Source organism: Thalassophryne amazonica, chromosome 12, assembly GCF_902500255.1.
Source record: "Thalassophryne amazonica chromosome 12, fThaAma1.1, whole genome shotgun sequence".
Classification (NCBI taxonomy): domain Eukaryota; kingdom Metazoa; phylum Chordata; class Actinopteri; order Batrachoidiformes; family Batrachoididae; genus Thalassophryne; species Thalassophryne amazonica.
Window position 1 is genome coordinate 69603245 of NC_047114.1, and position 20377 is coordinate 69623621.

Here is a 20377-nt window from a genome sequence, read left to right on the forward strand (position 1 = left end):
ATGTTGTTTTCTAAGTTTTTTTTTTTTTTTTTTCAAAAGCTAGGAGTAACTGTTTTTCATGTAATATTTTAAGAGGTCTTTTGCAAATGCCAGTATACAAATAATGAATGCTTTTGAGTTCAATGGCATGAATATTTCATGAGTGAAAGCTGGAACATACCATTCAGCGAGGCAAAACCCTTAAAAATACACATGCCGCAGAGTGTTTCTCAACTGTGCTCAAAAGTATTGGCATTTCACACATTTTAATTTGTTTATGCCATTTCAAATACAAATAAATAAATAAATCTAAATTTATCTTCCTTAAACTCAAACTGAAAGCAAATCTATAAACCTTGATATAAATTAATAAAAAATATAAAATACAGCTTCCTGATGAAGTGGTGTAGAGGAGGATTTTCTTATAAAGAAGACCTGAAAGTTCAGATACAATGTGAAAGTACATTTGAGATGAAAGCCTAGATTTGATGTTTTGAAATACAAATAAACTTTTGGATTTCTTCATAATTGATGTAAATGAAGTCCAAGACATATTCAGTGACTTGGAAATGTTCATGTTTCCATCCCCTGACTTGTCTGAAGAGAACTGGCAATAAAACTGATTATTTACAGGTTTTATCAAGTTTTAGAGATTTGCTTTCAGTTTGAGTTTGAGGAAGATAATTTTATAAATTTTTATTTAATATTTTTATATTTTGTGTATTTCTTGTATTTGAAATTGCATAAACAAATTAAAATATGTGAAATACCAAGTGTTCCAATACTTTTGGAGGGCACAGTATCCTAACCTTATGATGAGTGCAAAATGAGTGTGGTATTATTAGTTTTGTTTAAGAATGTTTAATTTTCACTGTTGCTGGACTTTGTGTAAAATCATAGTCATATCGTACGAGTATATCGTATATCATATTGATATGACAATATTGAGATACGATAATTAGGCCATATTGTACAGCCTCACTATCAAGGAGCTGAAAAGTTTGAATATTATCAGTTATGAAGTTGTTCACTAATGAATATGGCTTTATACACCCTAAAGAAAACCATACACCCTGACGCCTTCGGCCTCAGGGTGTATGGTTGATCCAATATTAGTCCATTCTCTATAGATCCAAAAAGTTCTATGTGGAAATCGCAGAAGATCAGCAGTTTGTGAAATAATCAAAACCAGCACATCTGGCACCAACACTCACACCACGTATAAGGAGCAGTTGAACAGGTGTACTTCAGGAAGTGGCTGGAGAATTTAGCCATTCTTGGTAAATCAGGCATTTGCTGTGTCTCACTGGTTTCTTCTTCTTCCTGTAAGTCCACATCGTTTTTATGGAGAAATACGCAGGACCCCATGTTTTTAAGGGCACATTCCCTCAGTATGTATGGATTAGTTTTTAATACAAACATTACAGTGTGTGAAACTGTAAATAAACCCTACGAATGGAGATTTTCTTTACATATTTTTACAATTTATAACCCAAATACACCAAAAAACAAGTCTTCATAAACACCTCAAGACAGTCGGTCTAAATGACTCCTGTGAAGCCTGAGCTGCAACAGGAAACAGACAACAGTAAATCTGACATCCCCGTCCTCATCTTCTGCCTTCTTCTTGACTCAGGAACTGCAAACCCGCACTTGAAGAAATGCTCTGCTGCAGGAATGTCATAAATCAAGCCGAGGCACAGGCAAAGACGAGGAGAAAGAGAAAGAAAAGGCTGAGATGTGAGTCAGTTTCCTCCCCGGTCGTGTGTAAAGAGAGGGTGTGGTGTCGGTGTTAACTGATAGGAGATCGAGCTGGGTGGTCCAGCGCCTGCACATACACGATTTTTGTGTACAAATAAACTTCAAACCCCCCTCAACACACACACACCACTGTGGCCACCCTCCCACTGCTTTTTCTCTCCATCTCTGCTCATCATGACTGCACACTGTGCATGCGTAAACACCCGTGCACATTCAAACCCGAGCCTTACCCCTTTTTCTTTTCTTTTTTTTTTTTGTTGCTGCTATTCGGAAACAGTAAAAATTTTATAATAGCTGGTGTGTGGTAAAACAATTAAGATCCATCTAAACCTTGCAGTTAACCCGCTGTTATTTCATATCTTGTCTGTTTTTACAAGGCGCTGTGTTCTGTCATTAAAATGTCTCAAAGAAAGAGAGAAAGAACAAACACATCATCACAACTTCATGGGATTAAACAGAGCAGTTTTTATTTGGATAGAACATACAAAAAAAAAAGTGTCAAGGTCAAACCAGCATACAGTGGCTTCTGTCATTCGGTGTGTAATTAATTATTCGTCATCTGTTTTTGGTTAATAAGCTGATATCGCTCCTTCCCTGTGGTAGCTAGATCTCCATCAGCTGGTCTGTTCCAACAATGACCTCGTTAGTCCTCTCAGCTAAAAGAGAGAGAGACAGAGGAAAAAAAAAGGATTCAGGTGTTAACAGTCTGTTAACTCAAGTCTTTCTAGACTTCTAAACCCGTGTGCTTACTTTCCAGGCTTTAAACAGAATTCATGCCTGGCAGGGGCTCGTCTCCACCCCGTTCTCAGGCTGCACACAGCTGCATCCTGATGGCACACCGTCCACACCAAACACTTTTTCTGGAGGGACATCCAAAGTTTTGCTCTTTCCTTGCCCTCTCTCTCTCTCTCTCTCTCTCTCTCTTTTTTGAATGCTGCGTGTGGAATCCTCTCTTTCCCTCTGCCGTTTATTAATTCACTGATTAATGCTCATTTGTGGACATGCCATTTTTATTTTGGTAGTTTGTGGCAGCACCTGTCCGATCTTACGTCACAAGAGTTTTCTTGACTGCAGCAAGGTCAGGTCAGATCTAAAGAGTATCCACCACACTGCAGAACCACCCTGGGTCCTGGATGGCAATCACTCAAGCAGATAGGGGCTGTTTTACAATCAGGGTACATAAGTGGATCTTAAAGATAAAGTTTGGGTTTATGACAAGGTGGAAATCACCAACAAAGCTTAGTTTGCCATACAAGGATAATTACTACTGGCTTATCTGCAGCAATGGTCATTTGGTTTTGTTGGAATGTTCCATGACGCATATCCAAATGTCCTCAGACCACTTAATGTTACAAACTGCATTTGACCTGACTGCTTTACATACAGTCATGACACATGCCCAAATGTCATCATTTGTGTGCAGTCGAAACTGATAAAACCAAGTGCTTCATATCTGTCTGGGACAAAGCTCTGTGCCATGGAACGTTCTGTTATTGCTTATCACGGTGACACACAGACATTCATCACAAATATTTGATATAATACATGCTGCCTGAACAAACAACACGACCACGTCACCCGCTTACCACGTCGCGCACCAGTATTTTGCAGCCAATCACATAGTTCCACTGATACACACGGCAGAGAAAAGACCACCCACCTGGGGGCAGGTTGAGGCAGGAATAAAGAGCAACTTAGCCCTAATGTTGGGGCAGTTGTTTTGCAATGGTGCATGTGATGTTGGCTTCAAGATCCCAGCGCTGTCTTAATTACTCTGTTTCTCAGTGTTGGCATCTCTTAATAAAGCATCTGGGTTTTAACTCCTTCTCCTGTCAGTTAGTGAGTTTGCTCACCACATAAAACTACCGGGTGGGGTTCAGGCAGGCAGAAAAACCCCTACAGTTTGATATCCTCATCTGTTTACCAGCAGAACTCTAATTATACCAGTTTTTACCAAAATATCTGTGTCATTTCCATGATGTCTACTTTTGATGGGCTGCCAGAATGATTATTTATTTAGTAGGTAACCACTAAATAGACTAATTTCCCTATCAAAGCCTACTGTATAACAATCTAACTCCCAGGATCATTGCCCAGTGGGGAAATGACTTGAAACAGGCATTCAAAAATAAAATGTCCGTCAAAAATGTCCTCTCCAGAAATAGACTGCATTTCAAACTCAAGTATCAGTGTTATGTGAATAATAATGTTTTGTTTGAAAGAGGTGATGCCACAAAAGGACGTGTACCTAATTCGCTCAAATGTCTTTAATATTGGGGTGTAACTCTCTGTCAGTTAAAAACTGTGCTCTCCAGAAATGCTTGTCCATCACTATTTGAGAATGCAGAAACACAATAGCAGTTGTATATTCTGAGTACATACTTACCATCAACTGTTTTTAGTAGACAGTATATATGGCTAGATTGCACTAATCCTAGACTGTATAATTTACACAATTGTCTTAGAAAAAAATGCTCTCCGGAAACTATATTAGACCATATCTGTGAGCTCATATATGCAAACATCTGACAGGTCTGAAACTTTGAGCATTTAAGTACCCCAGTCAGCAATTAGATATGGAAGAAAAACTTGACCAAAGTAACCACTTTGATTTTTTTGGTGCCAGTGATGCATACTTGTGTACCCTGACTGTGAAACAGCCCATAGCTGGTTCATTGCTACTTCTCGAAAGGAGCCATCTAATCTTCCAGGTGAAACATGGGCATGCCCACTGACCTTTTCCTGCCAATGAGGACCTCAATTCTGAGCCACCTACGTGCTTGATCATGCAGAAAAACACACCACATGCCCAAAACTGTTGCAGTTGATGTGTCCTCACAATGCAAGTACCAAGTAAAATACATCATCTGAGTCATTCCTGCGGTACGAATGATCCTTCAAAGAGACATCGTGCCAGAGACATCCAGTTGTGACCATAGTTCAACGGTTAGCAAACCAGTGACAACATGAAGGGAGGATTTCAAAATAGCCTCTGCTTAAGTTAATTTACATAAACTGACAAAAGAAGTGGTAAGTTCTATGTAGGACCTGAGATCCATTGGTGCTGGTCTTTATTCCAAGACTCTATACCCTGAAATAGATGAGAGTCTACATCTTCCCTGAGACAAGAGGACAGTCCGACTCATATTACCTCCCCAGCCGAAGCCAGTACCCATTTACAGCTAAGTGGACTGGGAGAATGCAAAGTGTCTTCGTCCAAGGACACGGACAGGTAGAAGGACAGGAAAACCAACCCAGATGTACATATTTGTAGTCAAACTTTTTATGTCACTAAGTTGCCTGCCCTACAACTGACAAAAAATGCAGCAAAATTAATACAATCAAATGAAACCAACAGCCTCAAACATGGTTCATGTGGCATTTTATCACCAATGTCTTCAGCATGGTAAAGACTTCATAATGGCCACTACCTGAACCTCACAAACAGAAAAAGGTGGCGATTGAAACTAAGTACGTCAACATTATCAGTCTATCGCTGCCAAACCCAAGCCAGTTCTGCACCAAGAGAGCAGGACCAACTCCTCACATCTCTCCACCTCAGAGTACCGGTGTTGATCCAAAGCAAACGGTGGCAGAACGCAATGTTCCCTCCACACAGACAGGCTTTGGTGTGAAGGAATCCGCTTCAGAGAATGACTTTGTCCTCTGCTGTTTACAGTAGAGGACAAATGGAGCATGGGACAGGAGGAAAGAGGCTGAAGGAAGAAAAAGAGCAGAACAGTAACTAATGTAGTGCTTAAATGTAGTAAGCCTGAACATAGTTGCATATTTTCCCCTTTTGGGCTCTTGACAAGTTTGACCCAGTCTAGTCTGAGCAAAGAACTGGATGATGGAAGTGTGTTAAAGCTATCATTTTATAGATATCTTTGTAACAGTGTGTAGCAATCCTTTTAATTTGACCAACAGAACACAGAAGAAGTAGTGTCACCTATGAGAGGAGAAGAGTGGCAGGAGGAATGGCAATGTCATGTTTGAAAAGACCAAAGAACGGTCTCTGATGTTGACTGTTTTTGGTGTTCATCTTATGCCTTCCAAAAGCTGTTCTCTCAATATGCGTTTCACAAAGCATAAGGGGTAATCGTACAGTAACGGAATTACAATCAGAACAATTTTTAATAGCAAGCTAAAATATTTTTCTGTCACTGTAATCTGTTACTGTATAATTTCCACAAGGCAGATGACCTAGTGTCCCCACTGACTTCAAGGAGTGCATGGCAGTCAACACTCCACACAACCCTCCTGTCAAACACGCTTCACAGCTCATCTGCAGTCAAACTGCTGACAAATGCACAGAAGAATACAACACGCATGTCGTATTCTTTTGTCACACTGGCTGTCATCTTGCAGGAGAATGGAAGCAACCCGATAAGTCAACCCGTCCTTTCTGACAAGTCTACACCATGTTATTGTTTGCATGTTTAAAATGGGCTTATGCGTGCCCACCGGCTGTATGAGCGTGCGTTAATCAAAGCATTCAGAGAAGAGGTGTGCGTGTTTTAAATGTCAACACCAGACAGACCTGTATCTGTGTGTGGTTACAAGCTGTCAGGGTGGTCCTGTGCTGTTAACAGCTTGAGCATGAGTGAGGGTGTGTAATGTCTTTAGCAGCCTTCAACCAGCCAGCCGGCAAGACTGGTGGTGAGAGACGACCCTCTAATGTCTGACAATACAGAATAAAGCAAAGGTGGAAGTGAGTTTATCACCAGCACCATGGGTTAGATTTTTCTGATCCGATACCAAACACCATAACACTAATTCCAATGCAATTATTTTTTCCCCAAATCTGATTGGTTAATTGTGTGAGATTTCAGACTTTATAATATCAGGGTAACAGTGGGAAAATAGTTTACCGTTTCACATTTGGATGTATTACTCTGCGCCCTGACCGGTGTACTGACGAGATGTCATTCCTGTCGACAGGCCAGCCCTCCGTGCAACTGCGCATGTGCAATATTTTCAGGATACAGAACAGTCGATTTATGCAATGAGATGCACACTTCGACAGAACACCGGCAGTGTAGGCTGCTAGCTGTTAGTGCTGTTAGCTAAGAGCGAGAGAAAGTCGCGTACCGCCCCCGTCGCCGAAATGGGTGAATTTACGCTACCAATATGAAAGTATTGATGTGGATTCTGATAAAGAATTACCGTTTCACATTTGATGGATTACTACGCACCCTGACGGCTGCTGGAGCAACGCTGCCTCACAGTAAGCCTCGCTGACCAAATTACCTACAGATAAATAAACCGTGCAAAAGATGGAATTGGATTAGAATGGAAATAACCCCCTTGTGTCTGATGATTTGTGGACGTTCATGCTGGTTATACGGTCGTAAATATCCATTTTACCAGTAAAGGTCAATTTGCGACCGTATAACCAGCATAAATGTCCACAAATCATCAGACACAACAGGGTTATTCCCTAATTCTACCAAAACAGGTGGTCTGTTAAGACATTAAATATTTTTAAATGGCAATGATGACAAATTATTGGACATTTGTATCGTTTGCTATCAAGGGTAACAAAATGTTGAGCCATGACACTGGCCGTGCAAGCACATCCGTGACCCAATATTACCAGACAAGGTACTGTATCATGAAGCTAAGGGCCTTTGGGCAAGGTCCGTATTTCCTAAATTGCTCCCCGTGGGAAGCTGACTGCCATGCATGGCAGCATACTAACATCAGTGTGTGAGAGGGTGAATGTGAGGCATCATTGTGCGGTTTGAGTGTCTGTTTCAGATGAGCACATGCAGCCCATTTAACATTAAGACATTACTGTACTACTCTCTTTAAAGGGAATATTACTGTCCTTAAATATACTAGTGGTTCAACTCCAGCTGCTGTTTTTGCAGCTCTGTGGCAAAGATAAGTGGTTCCCAAACCTTTTCTCTTGGACACCACTCTGCTTGTATCTAAGAAAGGCCAAACCCCTGCCCCATCTCATGCAAATGCTCACACACATACACACCACAAAAGAATAATGTAATTAAATCTATTATTATTTTTTCCTCTTTCTCTTTAACACATAGGCTCAATACGTCTCCGTTACTCCTCGTGTGCCTTTGGTTAGGAGTATAATTAAAGTTATATGTGGAAAAAGTCAGAAACAGTAAGGGCTTTACACTTATGCCTCACATTCACATTTGCTGCCATACAAGACACACTGGAAGTAATAGGGGATTAAAGGCCTTGCCCAAGGGCCCTTAGTGATTTTCCAGTCAGGTGGGGATTTGAACCCATGATCTTCTGGACTCAAGCCCAACACCTTAACCACTAGACCATCACCTCCTCACAGAGCACACTGAAAGCACCTTTAACAGCTCTGCCCTACATTCAGAAAAAAAACCCCACCTTCAATCCAAGTTGCTCCTTTATGTTTTATTTATTTATTGTTTAAAGTTCAGTAAACAAATTTTTTGCCTCCTCAATTTCGCTTAGTGCTGTAAAACTAGGAAACTCAAAGTAAAATGTTTAAACTGTTAAAAATATATTACATTTCATTATTATTAGTAGTAGTCGTAGTATGTGCAAAAATGTCTTCAGATGTTTACTCTAATGGGGTTGTGGGGGGGGGGGGGGGCACTCCCACCACTTGCATGAAAGTTAACTTGCCATGTCAGGCAAGACAGGGGGATAGTGCACTAGTCTGATAGCAGCATTCATTCGCCAGTGTTGAGCGGGCAAGCGTTACTGTCAAATCAAATCAAATCAATTTTATTTATATAGCGCCAAATCACAACAAACAGTTGCCCCAAGGCGCTTTATATTGTAAGGCAAGGCCATACAATAATTACGGAAAAACCCCAACGGTCAAAACGACCCCCTGTGAGCAAGCACTTGGCAACAGTGGGAAGGAAAAACTCCCTTTTAACAGGAAGAAACCTCCAGCAGAACCAGGCTCAGGGAGGGGCAGTCTTCTGCTGAGACTGGTTGGGGCTGAGGGAGAGAACCAGGAAAAAGACATGCTGTGGAGGGGAGCAGAGATCAATCACTAATGATTAAATGCAGAGAGGTGCATACAGAGCAAAAAGAGAAAGAAACACTCAGTGCATCATGGGAACCCCCCAGCAGTCTAAGTCTACAGCAGCATAACTAAGGGATGGTTCAGGGTCACCGAATCCAGCCCTAACTATAAGCTTTAGCAAAAAGGAACGTTTTAAGCCTAATCTTAAAAGTAGAGAGGGTGTCTGTCTCCCTGATCTGAATTGGGAGCTGGTTCCACAGGAGAGGAGCCTGAAAGCTGAAGGCTCTGCCTCCCATTCTACTCTTACAAACCCTAGGAACTACAAGTAAGCCTGCAGTCTGAGAGTTAAGTGCTCTATTGGGGTGATATGGTACTATGAGGTCCCTAAGATAAGATGGAACCCGATTATTCAAAACCTTATAAGTAAGAAGAAGAATTTTAAATTCTATTCTAGAATTAACAGGAAGCCAATGAAGAGAGGCCAATATGGGTGAGATATGCTCTCTCCTTCTAGTCCCTGTCAGCACTCTAGCTGCAGCATTTTGAATTAACTGAAGGCTTTTCAGGGAACTTTTAGGACAACCTGATAATAATGAATTACAATAGTCCAGCCTAGAGGAAATAAATGCATGAATTAGTTTTTCAGCATCACTCTGAGACAAGACCTTTCTAATTTTAGAGATATTGCGCAAATGCAAAAAAGCAGTCCTACATATTTGTTTAATATGTGCATTGAATGACATATCCTGATCAAAAATGACTACAAGATTTCTCACAGTATTACTAGAGGTCAGGGTAATGCCATCCAGAGTAAGGATCTGGTTAGACACCATGTTTCTAAGATTTGTGGGGCCAAGTACAATAACTTCAGTTTTATCTGAGTTTAAAAGCAGGAAATTAGAGGTCATCCATGTCTTTATGTCTGTAAGACAATCCTGCAGTTTAGCTAATTGGTGTGTGTCCTCTGGCTTCATGGATAGATAAAGCTGGGTATCATCTGCATAACAATGAAAATTTAAGCAATGCCGTCTAATAATACTGCCTAAGGGAAACATTTATAAAGTGAATAAAATTGGTCCTAGCACAGAACCTTGTGGAACTCCATAATTAACCTTAGTCTGTGAAGAAGATTCTCCATTTACATGAACAAATTGTAATCTATTAGATAAATATGATTCAAACCACCGCAGCGCAGTGCCTTTAATACCTATGGCATGCTCTAATCTCTGTAATAAAATTTTATGGTCAACAGTATCAAAAGTAGCACTGAGGTCTAACAGAACAAGCACAGAGATGAGTCCACTGTCTGAGGCCATAAGAAGATCATTTGTAACCTTCACTAATGCTGTTTCTGTACTATGATGAATTCTAAAACCTGACTGAAACTCTTCAAATAGACCATTCCTCTGCAGATGATCAGTTAGCTGTTTTACAACTACTCTTTCAAGAATTTTTGAGAGAAAAGGAAGGTTGGAGATTGGCCTATAATTAGCTAAGATAGCTGGGTCAAGTGATGGCTTTTTAAGTAATGGTTTAATTACTGCCACCTTAAAAGCCTGTGGTACACAGCCAACTAAAAAAGATAGATTGATCATATTTAAGATCGAAGCATTAATTAATGGTAGGGCTTCCTTGAGCAGCCTGGTAGGAATGGGGTCTAATAGACACGTTGATGGTTTGGAGGAAGTAACTAATGAAAATAACTCAGACAGAACAATCGGAGAGAAAGAGTCTAACCAAATACCGGCATCAATGAAAGCAGCCAAAGATAACGATACGTCTTTGGGATGGTTATGAGTAATTTTTTCTCTAATAGTTAAAATTTTATTAGCAAAGAAAGTCATGAAGTCATTACTAGTTAAAGTTAAAGGAATACTCGGCTCAAAAGAGCTCTGACTCTTTGTCAGCCTGGCTACAGTGCTGAAAAGAAACCTGGGGTTGTTCTTATTTTCTTCAATTAGTGATGAGTAGTAAGATGTCCTAGCTTTACGGAGGGCTTTTTTTATAAAGCAACAGACTCTTTTTCCCGGATAAGTGAAGATCTTCTAAATTAGTGAGACGTCACTTCCTCTCCAACTTACGGGTTATCTGCTTTAAGCTGCGAGTTTGTGAGTTATACCACGGAGTCAGGCACTTCTGATTTAAAGCTGAAAGACTTCTAGTGTAATGAAACTTATTCCCCACTGCTGGGTAGTCCATCAGAGTAAATGTAAATGTTATTAAGAAATGATCAGACAGAAGGGAGTTTTCAGGGAATACTGTTACGTCTTCAATTTCCATACCATAAGTCAGAACAAGATCTAAGATATGATTAAAGTGGTGGGTGGACTCATTTACATTTTGAGCAAAGCCAATTGAGTCTAATAATAGATTAAATGCAGTGTTGAGGCTGTCATTCTCAGCATCTGTGTGGATGTTAAAATCGCCCACTATAAGGTCTGAAAATTCACAGAGAAACTCACAGTAATGACCAGGTGGACAATAGATAATAACAAATAAAACTGGTTTTTGGGACTTCCAATTTGGATGGACAAGACTAAGAGTCAAGCTTTCAAATGAATTAAAGCGCTGTCTGGGTTTTGGATTAATTAATAAGCTGGAATGGAAGATTGCTGCTAATCCTCCGCCTCGGCCCGTGCTATGAGCATTCTGGCAGTTAGTGTGACTCGGGGGTGTTGACTCATTTAAACTAACATATTCAATCTGCTGTAACCAGGTTTCTGTAAGGCAGAATAAATCAATATGTTGATCAATTATTATATCATTTACTAACATGGACTTAGAAGAGAGAGACCTAATGTTTAATAGACCACATTTAACTGTTTTAGTCTGTGGTGCAGTTGAAGGTGCTATATTATTTTTTCTTTTTGAATTTTTATGCTTAAATAGATTTTTACTGGTTATTGCTGGTCTGGGAGCAGGCACCGTCTCTACGGGGATGGGGTAATGAGGGGATGGCAGGGGGAGAGAAGCTGCAGAGTGGTGTGTAATACTACAACTCTGCTTCCTGGTCCCAACCCTGGATAGTCACGGTTTGGAGGATTTAAGAAAATTGGCCAGATTTCTATAAATGAGAGCTGCTCCATCCAAAGTGGGATGGATGCCGTCTCTCCTAACAAGACCAGGTTTTCCCCAGAAGCTTTGTCAATTATCTATGAAGCCCACCTCATTTTTTGGACACCACTCAGAAAGCCAGCAATTCAAGGAGAACATGCAGCTAAATATGTCACTCCCGGTCCAATTGGGGAGGGGCCCAGAGAAAACTACAGAGTCCGACACTGTTTTTGCAAAGTTACACACCGATTCAATGTTAATTTTAGTGACCTCCGATTGGCGTAACCGGGTGTCATTACTGCCGACGTGAAATACAATCTTACCAAATTTACGCTTAGCCTTAGCCAGCAGTTTCAAATTTCCTTCAATGTCGCCTGCTCTGGCCCCCGGAAGACAATTGACTATGGTTGCTGGTGTCGCTAACTTCACATTTCTCAAAACAGAGTCGCCAATAACCAGAGTTTGATCCTCGGTGGGTGTGTCGCTGAGTGGGGAAAAACGGTTAGAAATGTGAACGGGTTGGTGGTGTACATGGGGCTTCTGTTTAGAACTACGCTTCTTCCTCACAGTCACCCAGTCGGCCTGCTTTCCTGGCTGCTCGGGATCTGCTGGAAGGGAACTAACAGCGGCTAAGCTACCTTGGTCCGCACCGACTACAGGGGCCTGGCTAGCTGTAGAATTTTCCACGGTGCGGAGCTGAGGCACCAATTCGCCCAGCCTGGCCTCCAAAGCTACGAATAAGCTACACTTATTACAAGTACCATTACTGCTAAAGGAGGCCGAGGAATAACTAAACATTTCACACCCAGAGCAGAAAAGTGCAGGAGCGACAGGAGAATCCGCCATGCTAAATCGGCTAAGAGCTAGTAGCTGCGCTAAGCTAGCGGATTCCTAAAAACACACAAAGTGAATAATCTGTAAATAATTTAGAGGTGATTCAGCAGAGGGAGTGCTTTAGTTAAGGCACGTGAAGATTACACTGAAACAAATCGTTATCTAGTTAACTAGATCAATCTAACTGCGCAGATTAAACAGCTAACAGATACAGCAAAACACAGCTGTGCTCCGGAACAGGAAGTGATACAATACCGCAGTGAGAGCCAACCACCAGTAGAGGCAAGCAAGAGTGTCGAGGCCTAAACTCACCGGGTTTATGAGTATTGGATCCACACGGGTTTGAGACCCGTTTTCCATCACTGAGATAGGCTGTGGTCCTCAGCTTTGAGCCCAACTTGCCTGGAGCAAGCTGGATTTAGTTGCCAATCGCTCGCCCTCATAATACCAACTCTAAGATGTGCACACTTGTGGTAAGACCCTGACGCAGCAATGCTATGGAATGTCAGTCATATTAGAAGCATTTTCTGAAGGGATGACCATTCATCCCCAGACCCCGCTTTCTGGGCCATGCCAAACGCATTTTGGGGCTGGTGTCGACGACCGAATGGTACCCCCTAAAAATCGGTCCGCCCTGCCTTCAGTGGGCATGCGTCATTTCTGAGCTTCAGCATCGATTCACCGATTATCACCTCGTTTATGCTTAAAACTGCACTCGGTCATCATCTTTCTCAGTGACAGATTATCTGAAGCTTTTGTACAGAGCACAACAGCAGCACGTCTGAGTCTGACGTGCTGCTGCACCTGCGTCAGTTCAGGGCGTCAGTAGTGATTCTCCGATTATCGCCTCTTTTCTGCTTAAAACTGACTTTAGAGTGATTTAAGAGGTTTTACTTTGTCATCTGATGGTTAATAATCATATTATTCCCTTTGATCGCTTTAGGTGTAGAAAGTCAGACTCAGAGTCAGTCTCAGACGCATGTGCAGTGAAGGCAGAGTGGAACAATTTTTAGGGGGGACTGTTCGGTCGGCGACACCGGCATACATAACAGAAGCTCATAGATGAATTCCTGATTGCTCTATGAGACTCACCCACATGGTCTTGGCAGTTCTCTTTCAATTAAAATAATGGGCACAGAAACAAATTATTTTCATCTTCATCACCTCAGTGTCTGTGGGGTATTTTTGACTGCAACCTTTAATTTCTCTTTCAAAGGATAATTTCACTGTTTACTTATTTTTTATAATCTCAGTAATGAAAACATTATTAGCATTCAAGTGTGAGTGGTATACTCAGACTTGAATGTTGCTTTGCCTGTGAGAAGTGCTTTTTAAATAAATAATAATAATAAAAAAATAGTTTATATATCAATCCTTGAGCCAGCCACCCATAGAGTAACCAAAATCCAGCATACGCTTAAAACAGGCAGTGGTTCAAAATATCTAAAGAAATCCAGCCATATATCTTTTTTCTCTAATTTACTGGTTTATATCAAGCATGTGTCTGGGTTGGAAGACAGTTCTGGTCAGTTTGTTTTGTGTGAACCGAGCACAATGTAATCAAAATTGACATTAATTTAAAAATAGAAAGCATTACACACACGTACACAGGTACACACGTTCAATTTTAAAGTGTAAAACATACTTCAGAGTTCATTCAGAGCTTTACTGCTGTTTTACTAACCCCCATTTATTTTCTTTGAAGAACGACTGAAAACAGGATTTTTTTCAGATAACCCAATTGTCAGAGGTGTGTGGAGCCGTCAAAGGCTTTTCTGATAAAGCCCATTCTCTGAATCACGCACGAGCAACCTGGAAGGTCATTGTGACACGAGCTAGTAAAGATTACGGTTACCCATGAATCTGATGTAGGGCACAGTGTGCTGACGCGATGTGCTGGACTTCTACCATGTGATACGCAAAAACAACTATAGCATGTCTGTACTGTAGTATTATCTAAAAACAACTTTGGTGCTGGAAAACCTCCCAATGAGGTCACAGCAGGCACGGCAAAATTAGGAGCTCAGTTCATGACAGAAAAAACTAATAAGGTTTTGTTATGCTTGCTCTTTTAGAGCATATCAATATCAATCTAAAAAACAAACATGTGGCCCACCAAATATACTTCATGGAGTAAGACACATGGCACAGAAGGTATGTTAGCATTTCAATTTACTGCTGGATTTGTAGCGTGATGTAGCCCGTCACTGTTGTTAGTATCATCTACCAGGTTCGCCAATATGGGCAGCAGTAGATAACCAACACATTACAGGGGTTTTTCACAAACAAAAATGCTATGGCAACATGTCCAAAAGACAGCAGGAGGACAGTGCAGTGTTTGTCAGTCAATGTTTGTCTTTCGTTCGCCCCATTTGCTCAGGGTCGCCACAGCAGATCCGGTCGGATCAGTATTGAGATCTGGCTTTTATGCTGGATGCCCTTCCTGACGAAACTCCGGTTCTACATGGAGAAACACACAGAGTGCCTTGTCTGCCGAAGCTGTCCCCCAGCCAAGTACAACTGCACTAATAAAGACCTACTCTGCTTAACTTCAGAGATCTGATGGGATGCACACAGAGCAGATTGGCTGCACAAACAGTATGGAATAGGAAGTTCTCAAACACTGAATGCCCGTGTAAGGAGGACACAAGTGAGGGCAGCCACCAAGACATGTGGACAACTCTGAAGAAGTTACAGGCTTCACTGACTGTGACTGGAGGAACTGTGTATCTTTTGTCTGATGCCCTGCAGACAACACTATGTGGACAAATGATTAAACTGACACGGAACTGAACAAAATCGAAATTGATTTGAATTATGACCTCCGAGTGCAACCTGAATGCACCATTATTCACCTGATGACCTAAAATGGCTTGCTGAAAAGTTACATAATATGAACCTTTTTGGTTTTTGTACTTCATCTCATCTTCCAGCAGTTAGATTTTATGTGGAAAATTTTGATAACAGTGAATAATGTAGTGATTTAACATCCTGCTGAGTGACTGACTATACAAAGTGCTGTGAGGCATCGAGAGAGAGAGCAGGCTGAGCTTTGCTGCTGGACATTCAACCTCTTCTACATAAGGGATGTAAAATAATTATGCAACTCAGTGGCCATGATTCCAGTGCTCAGTAACATAATCATGGTGGCTAGGCACTGACCAGTGGGGAAAAACTGGAACAAAAAGGCTGAAGGTCTACAGAGACCCAAAACCTTTTCTCATGTCTCAACAGTTTGAGGCTACTTTAGCTCAGATTCTCTGTGTTGATACTTACAGCACCCTGTTGTTCACTCAATTAGGCTGCTCAGTCTGCCAAGCCTGTTCTCCCTTTCTCTATACATGTGTGTGTGTGTGAGGTGGATGTGGCTGGAGGCTGCTGCTGCTGTTGAATTCCGGGTGGTCCTGCTCTCTAACCTCTCTATCATTGTGACACACACACGCACGCACGCACACACACACACACACACACACACACACACACACACACACACACACACACACACACACACACACACACACACACACACACACACACACACACACACACACACACAGAGAGAGTGATATCTTGAAGGATGAGAGGATTAACAAAATAAAATAAATATAAATAATAATAATCAAAGATAAATCAGTATAACAGACCTCCAAATAAAGACACTTGATTAAGTGACTAAAGTGCTTTGGCACAACCAAAAACCAGATACCGCACACACTCTCTAAACCTGATCCAAGTCCACCAAAGTTGACGCAATGGATAAAATAACAGCAACAAGAATCGGTACCATTACAACCTTCAAAAGATGGTGTTTATTTGCAGGCTCGTTATATCTGACGGCATTAAATTTGAACACATCTGTTTTTATTTTGTACAACTTGTACTTATCCGAGCTTGTGTATCCAATATGCATCCTGTGATACTTTGTGTACTTTATTTAATTTAATGCTAAATTACCTTAACACACACATGCACGCGTGCGTGCACACACACACACACATGCACTTAACCATAAAAAAAGAACAAAAAGGTAAATGAACTAGAATCTCCCGCATTTGGTCAACGAGTGACAGTAAAACAAATCACTGCCTGCTGACAGTTGTAGTTGAAGGAAATGCAACAGATGAGAAGCAGAACTAGAGATCTGTGAGCAAGCTCAGCACATGATACCCTGCAGTCCACCATACTGGACTGCCTACATCATATATCAGTGACAGTAAATGATTTATGATGAAATTCCTTCAATAAGAAACTGCTCAACCTCTACATGAAGAACCCAATAGATCTGTTTACACATGTTATTAAGAAATATGGATGTATATATTTAAAAGTCCAATTTTCTCCCCTTGCAGGTTTCGGATCAGAATATTTTCCTTCATGCAATCAATCCTACAATTGTATAATAGCTCACTGAAATCCATAAACCGGTTTTGGAGGAGTGGCAGAGACAGCTAGGATGATTCCTATAGATGCCTCAAGGTTTTGATACTTAGGTCATAATAAAGCTTCAAACAGTTTTTGGTCTGTGTCAACTGCAGGAAGGGCAGATGGTATGTGGCTGGACTATTACAGCCCTCTCACATGTGCTACAAAATCACGTGCTTTTTGTGGTATATTAACCATAAATAACCATAAGCTGCATGTTACAAGTAACAGGCCGTGGGCCAGCATGGCCCCATGTGCAAACCCCCCCTCCCCATAAATTTGGTATCATTACAAAGCTTACGATGTGTAGATTACAAAAATAACTAGTAACAGTAAAAATAGTGGGCCTCACTATGACATATGAGCACTTTTATTGACCTACCCTAGCCAAAAGAAAATGTCCAATTATGAAATCTGATATTTTTCCACACAACCTAAAGTTACCACATCATCATCATCTTTTAAGCAAATGGGACATATAAGACACAGAATGAAAGCTGTCTTTATATAGAATTGACTACATTTTGAATTATGTGCACAGCTTTCGTGTTCAGATCAGAGGGTATACCTTCCTACAAACCCCCATGTCGAAGGTTGTAATGACATACTCTTGACCTACTTCATGTGTGGCCTCTTCTGCTACTCGTAGGTGTTCTTTGACAGTTTTATATTCCATAATAGGGTGGTTAATGACAGAGTAGTAATCAAAAGTTGTCATATGTCATAGTGAGTCCCAGTATTTCTACTCTTACCAGTTAATTTTGTAATCTAGACATTCCAAGCTTTCTAATGAGACCACATTCAGAGGGTTGTGGGTGGGGGTGGGCATGGCCTATAATCATCTACATCACGGTGAAGTTGCAACAGAAAAGGGGGTGACACAGATTTTTGAAAATGTTCCCAAGAATGGTGATAAACAGCAAGAGTGTCACACACTGTCAGTACCTGTTGATGCCTGTCAACAGCAAAAGCAGACACGGTGAGAAATTGTGCACAGCAAAACTTTAACTTGTTGCACCACCAGTCACAGGTTTATGTTGGAGTCACACAGAGGAGGATTATCACACAACAAAGCAGACCTCACTGACTGTATGTGCTCTCTCAGTGCTCTTCTAGTTTACTGCATGCGAAGGGCGAGGTGCTCTCACCTTCTGGTTCAATCCATTGACCGTTTCCTACCAGACAGTATTTGAGGTCCGCTCCTCGTCCGATGACGGCGTTACTGCAGATCACGCTGCCCTGGATATTACACCTGGCAATCACACCAACAAATGACACTAGTAAGAATAAGCAGGGCCGTATGCTGGCTGTAATATATTAAGATACAATGTATGTAAGATTTTGGAGAAGTAACATTCATTTCATTCCTAATGAAATGACTGGGCGTCATTCATTTCATTTCATGACACCCAGTAGCATCTGTAGGGATATTGTTTTTGGCCACGTGTGTCCCCCTCTGTGTGTGAACAAAATAAAGAGATTTAGTCAGATTTGGGTCAACCGTGATGGAATGACTGAAGGTGAGCCAACGACAAAGCATTTTGAGAATTTGAGAGAGAAAAAAATTGGTTAATAGTCAAAATCACACACCAAGGTCAAAGACTAGGCCCAATTCTCAACACAGAGATCTGTATATGTTTGATGTCGGATGCCCTTTCTGACACAACTCCAGCTGTACATGGAGAAATGCCAACACTTAACACAGCATACAGTGGATATTTACAATGGCTACTAAGTCCCTTCTGGTTCTCTTGTTTCACTCCAGGTCTCCACAGCAGGTCAGAGGTGGATCTGCATGTTGATTTGGCACAAGTTTTACACTGGATTCCCTTACTAGCGTAATTCTGCTGGAATGGGTATGAGTGGCCTTGAATCAGGAACCTCAAAAACTGGAAAGAAGTGCACCTAACCGCTTGGCCACCACCCCTGCCCAATACTTAGAATGGCTATTCTGCTGAATTGGTTAAAGATACAATTAAATATTTAATATGGACCCATACAGCACCGCTGTATTGGTCACATGACCTATAGCAATGAGTGGAAGTGAAAGGTCAAATTCAAAATCATAATTAAACTCAAACCATTTATAGCTAATATTCACTAAACATGAGTGGAGGGGGCGGCACGGAGGCTTAGTGGTTAGCATTGATTCCTCACAGTGAGAAGGTCGTGGGAACACTTCCTGCCCTTTCTGTGTGGAGTTTGCATGTTCTCAGTGTGTGTGTGTGTGTGGGTTCCCTGCACGTGCTCCGGCTTCCTCCCACATCCAAAGCCATGCAGGTTAGGTGGATTAGAAACTTTAAATTGTCCGTAGGTGTGCGTGCAGGTGTGAATGTGTTTGTCTGTCTGAATGTGGTCCTGTGACAGACTGGGTGGCGCCCTGTCTGGGGTGTACTCCGACTCACGCCCTATGACTACTGGGTTAGGTTGCATCTCTCCGGTGACCCTCAACTGGAGCAAGTGGGTATAGAAAATGGATGAGTGGAAGGGCTGTGTGTGGCCATTGATAAAAATGTTTAATTTTTTTATATATACACATATATATATACACACACATATATATATATATATATATATATATATATATATATATACACTCAACAAAAATATAAACGCAACACTTTTGGTTTTGCTCCCATTTTGTATGAGATGAACTCAAAGATCTAAAACTTTTTCCACATACACAATATCACCATTTCCCTCAAATGTTGTTCACAAACCAGTCTAAATCTGTGATAGTGAGCACTTCTCCTTTGCTGAGATAATCCATCCCACCTCACAGGTGTGCCATATCAAGATGTTGATTAGACACCATGATTAGTGCACAGGTGTGCCTTAGACTGCCCACAATAAAAGGCCACTCTGAAAGGTGCAGTTTTGTTTTATTGGGGGGGATACCAGTCAGTATCTGGTGTGACCACCATTTGCCTCATGCAGTGCAACACATCTCCTTTGCATAGAGTTGATCAGGTTGTCAATTGTTGCCTGTGGAATGTTGGTACACTCCTTTTCAAGCCAGCGAATGTGAGCATTTGCCCACTCAAGTCGGTTACGACGACGAACTGGAGTCAGGTCGAGACCCCGACGAGGACGACGAGCATGCAGATGAGCTTCCCTGAGACGGTTTCTGACCGTTTGTGCAGAAATTCTTTGGTTATGCAAACCGAATGTTTCAGCAGCTCTCCGAGTGGCTGGTCTCAGACGATCTTGGAGGTGAACATGCTGGATGTGGAGGTCCTGGGCTGGTGTGGTTACACGTGGTCTGCGGTTGTGAGGCTGGTTGGTTGTACTGCCAAATTCTCTGAAACGCCTTTGGAGACGGCTTATGGTAGAGAAATGAAC

General features: G+C 41.4%; 1 protein-coding gene across 4 annotated transcripts in view; it reads right to left on the bottom strand.

Moving 5' to 3' along the window:
• Positions 1-2185: 2185 nt before the first annotated feature.
• eif2b3 (eukaryotic translation initiation factor 2B, subunit 3 gamma) overlaps positions 2186-20377 on the bottom strand; it is an 84415-nt gene continuing 66223 nt past the window's right edge. For all 4 annotated transcript variants that reach the window (XM_034183137.1, XM_034183140.1, XM_034183139.1 and 1 more), the window contains 2 exons: positions 18184-18287; positions 2186-2396 (listed from right to left, as the gene is read on the bottom strand). In XM_034183137.1, coding sequence (XP_034039028.1) covers positions 2344-2396; positions 18184-18287 — 157 coding nt within the window. In that variant the 3' untranslated portion in view covers positions 2186-2343. The remainder of the gene's footprint in view (positions 2397-18183; positions 18288-20377) is intronic.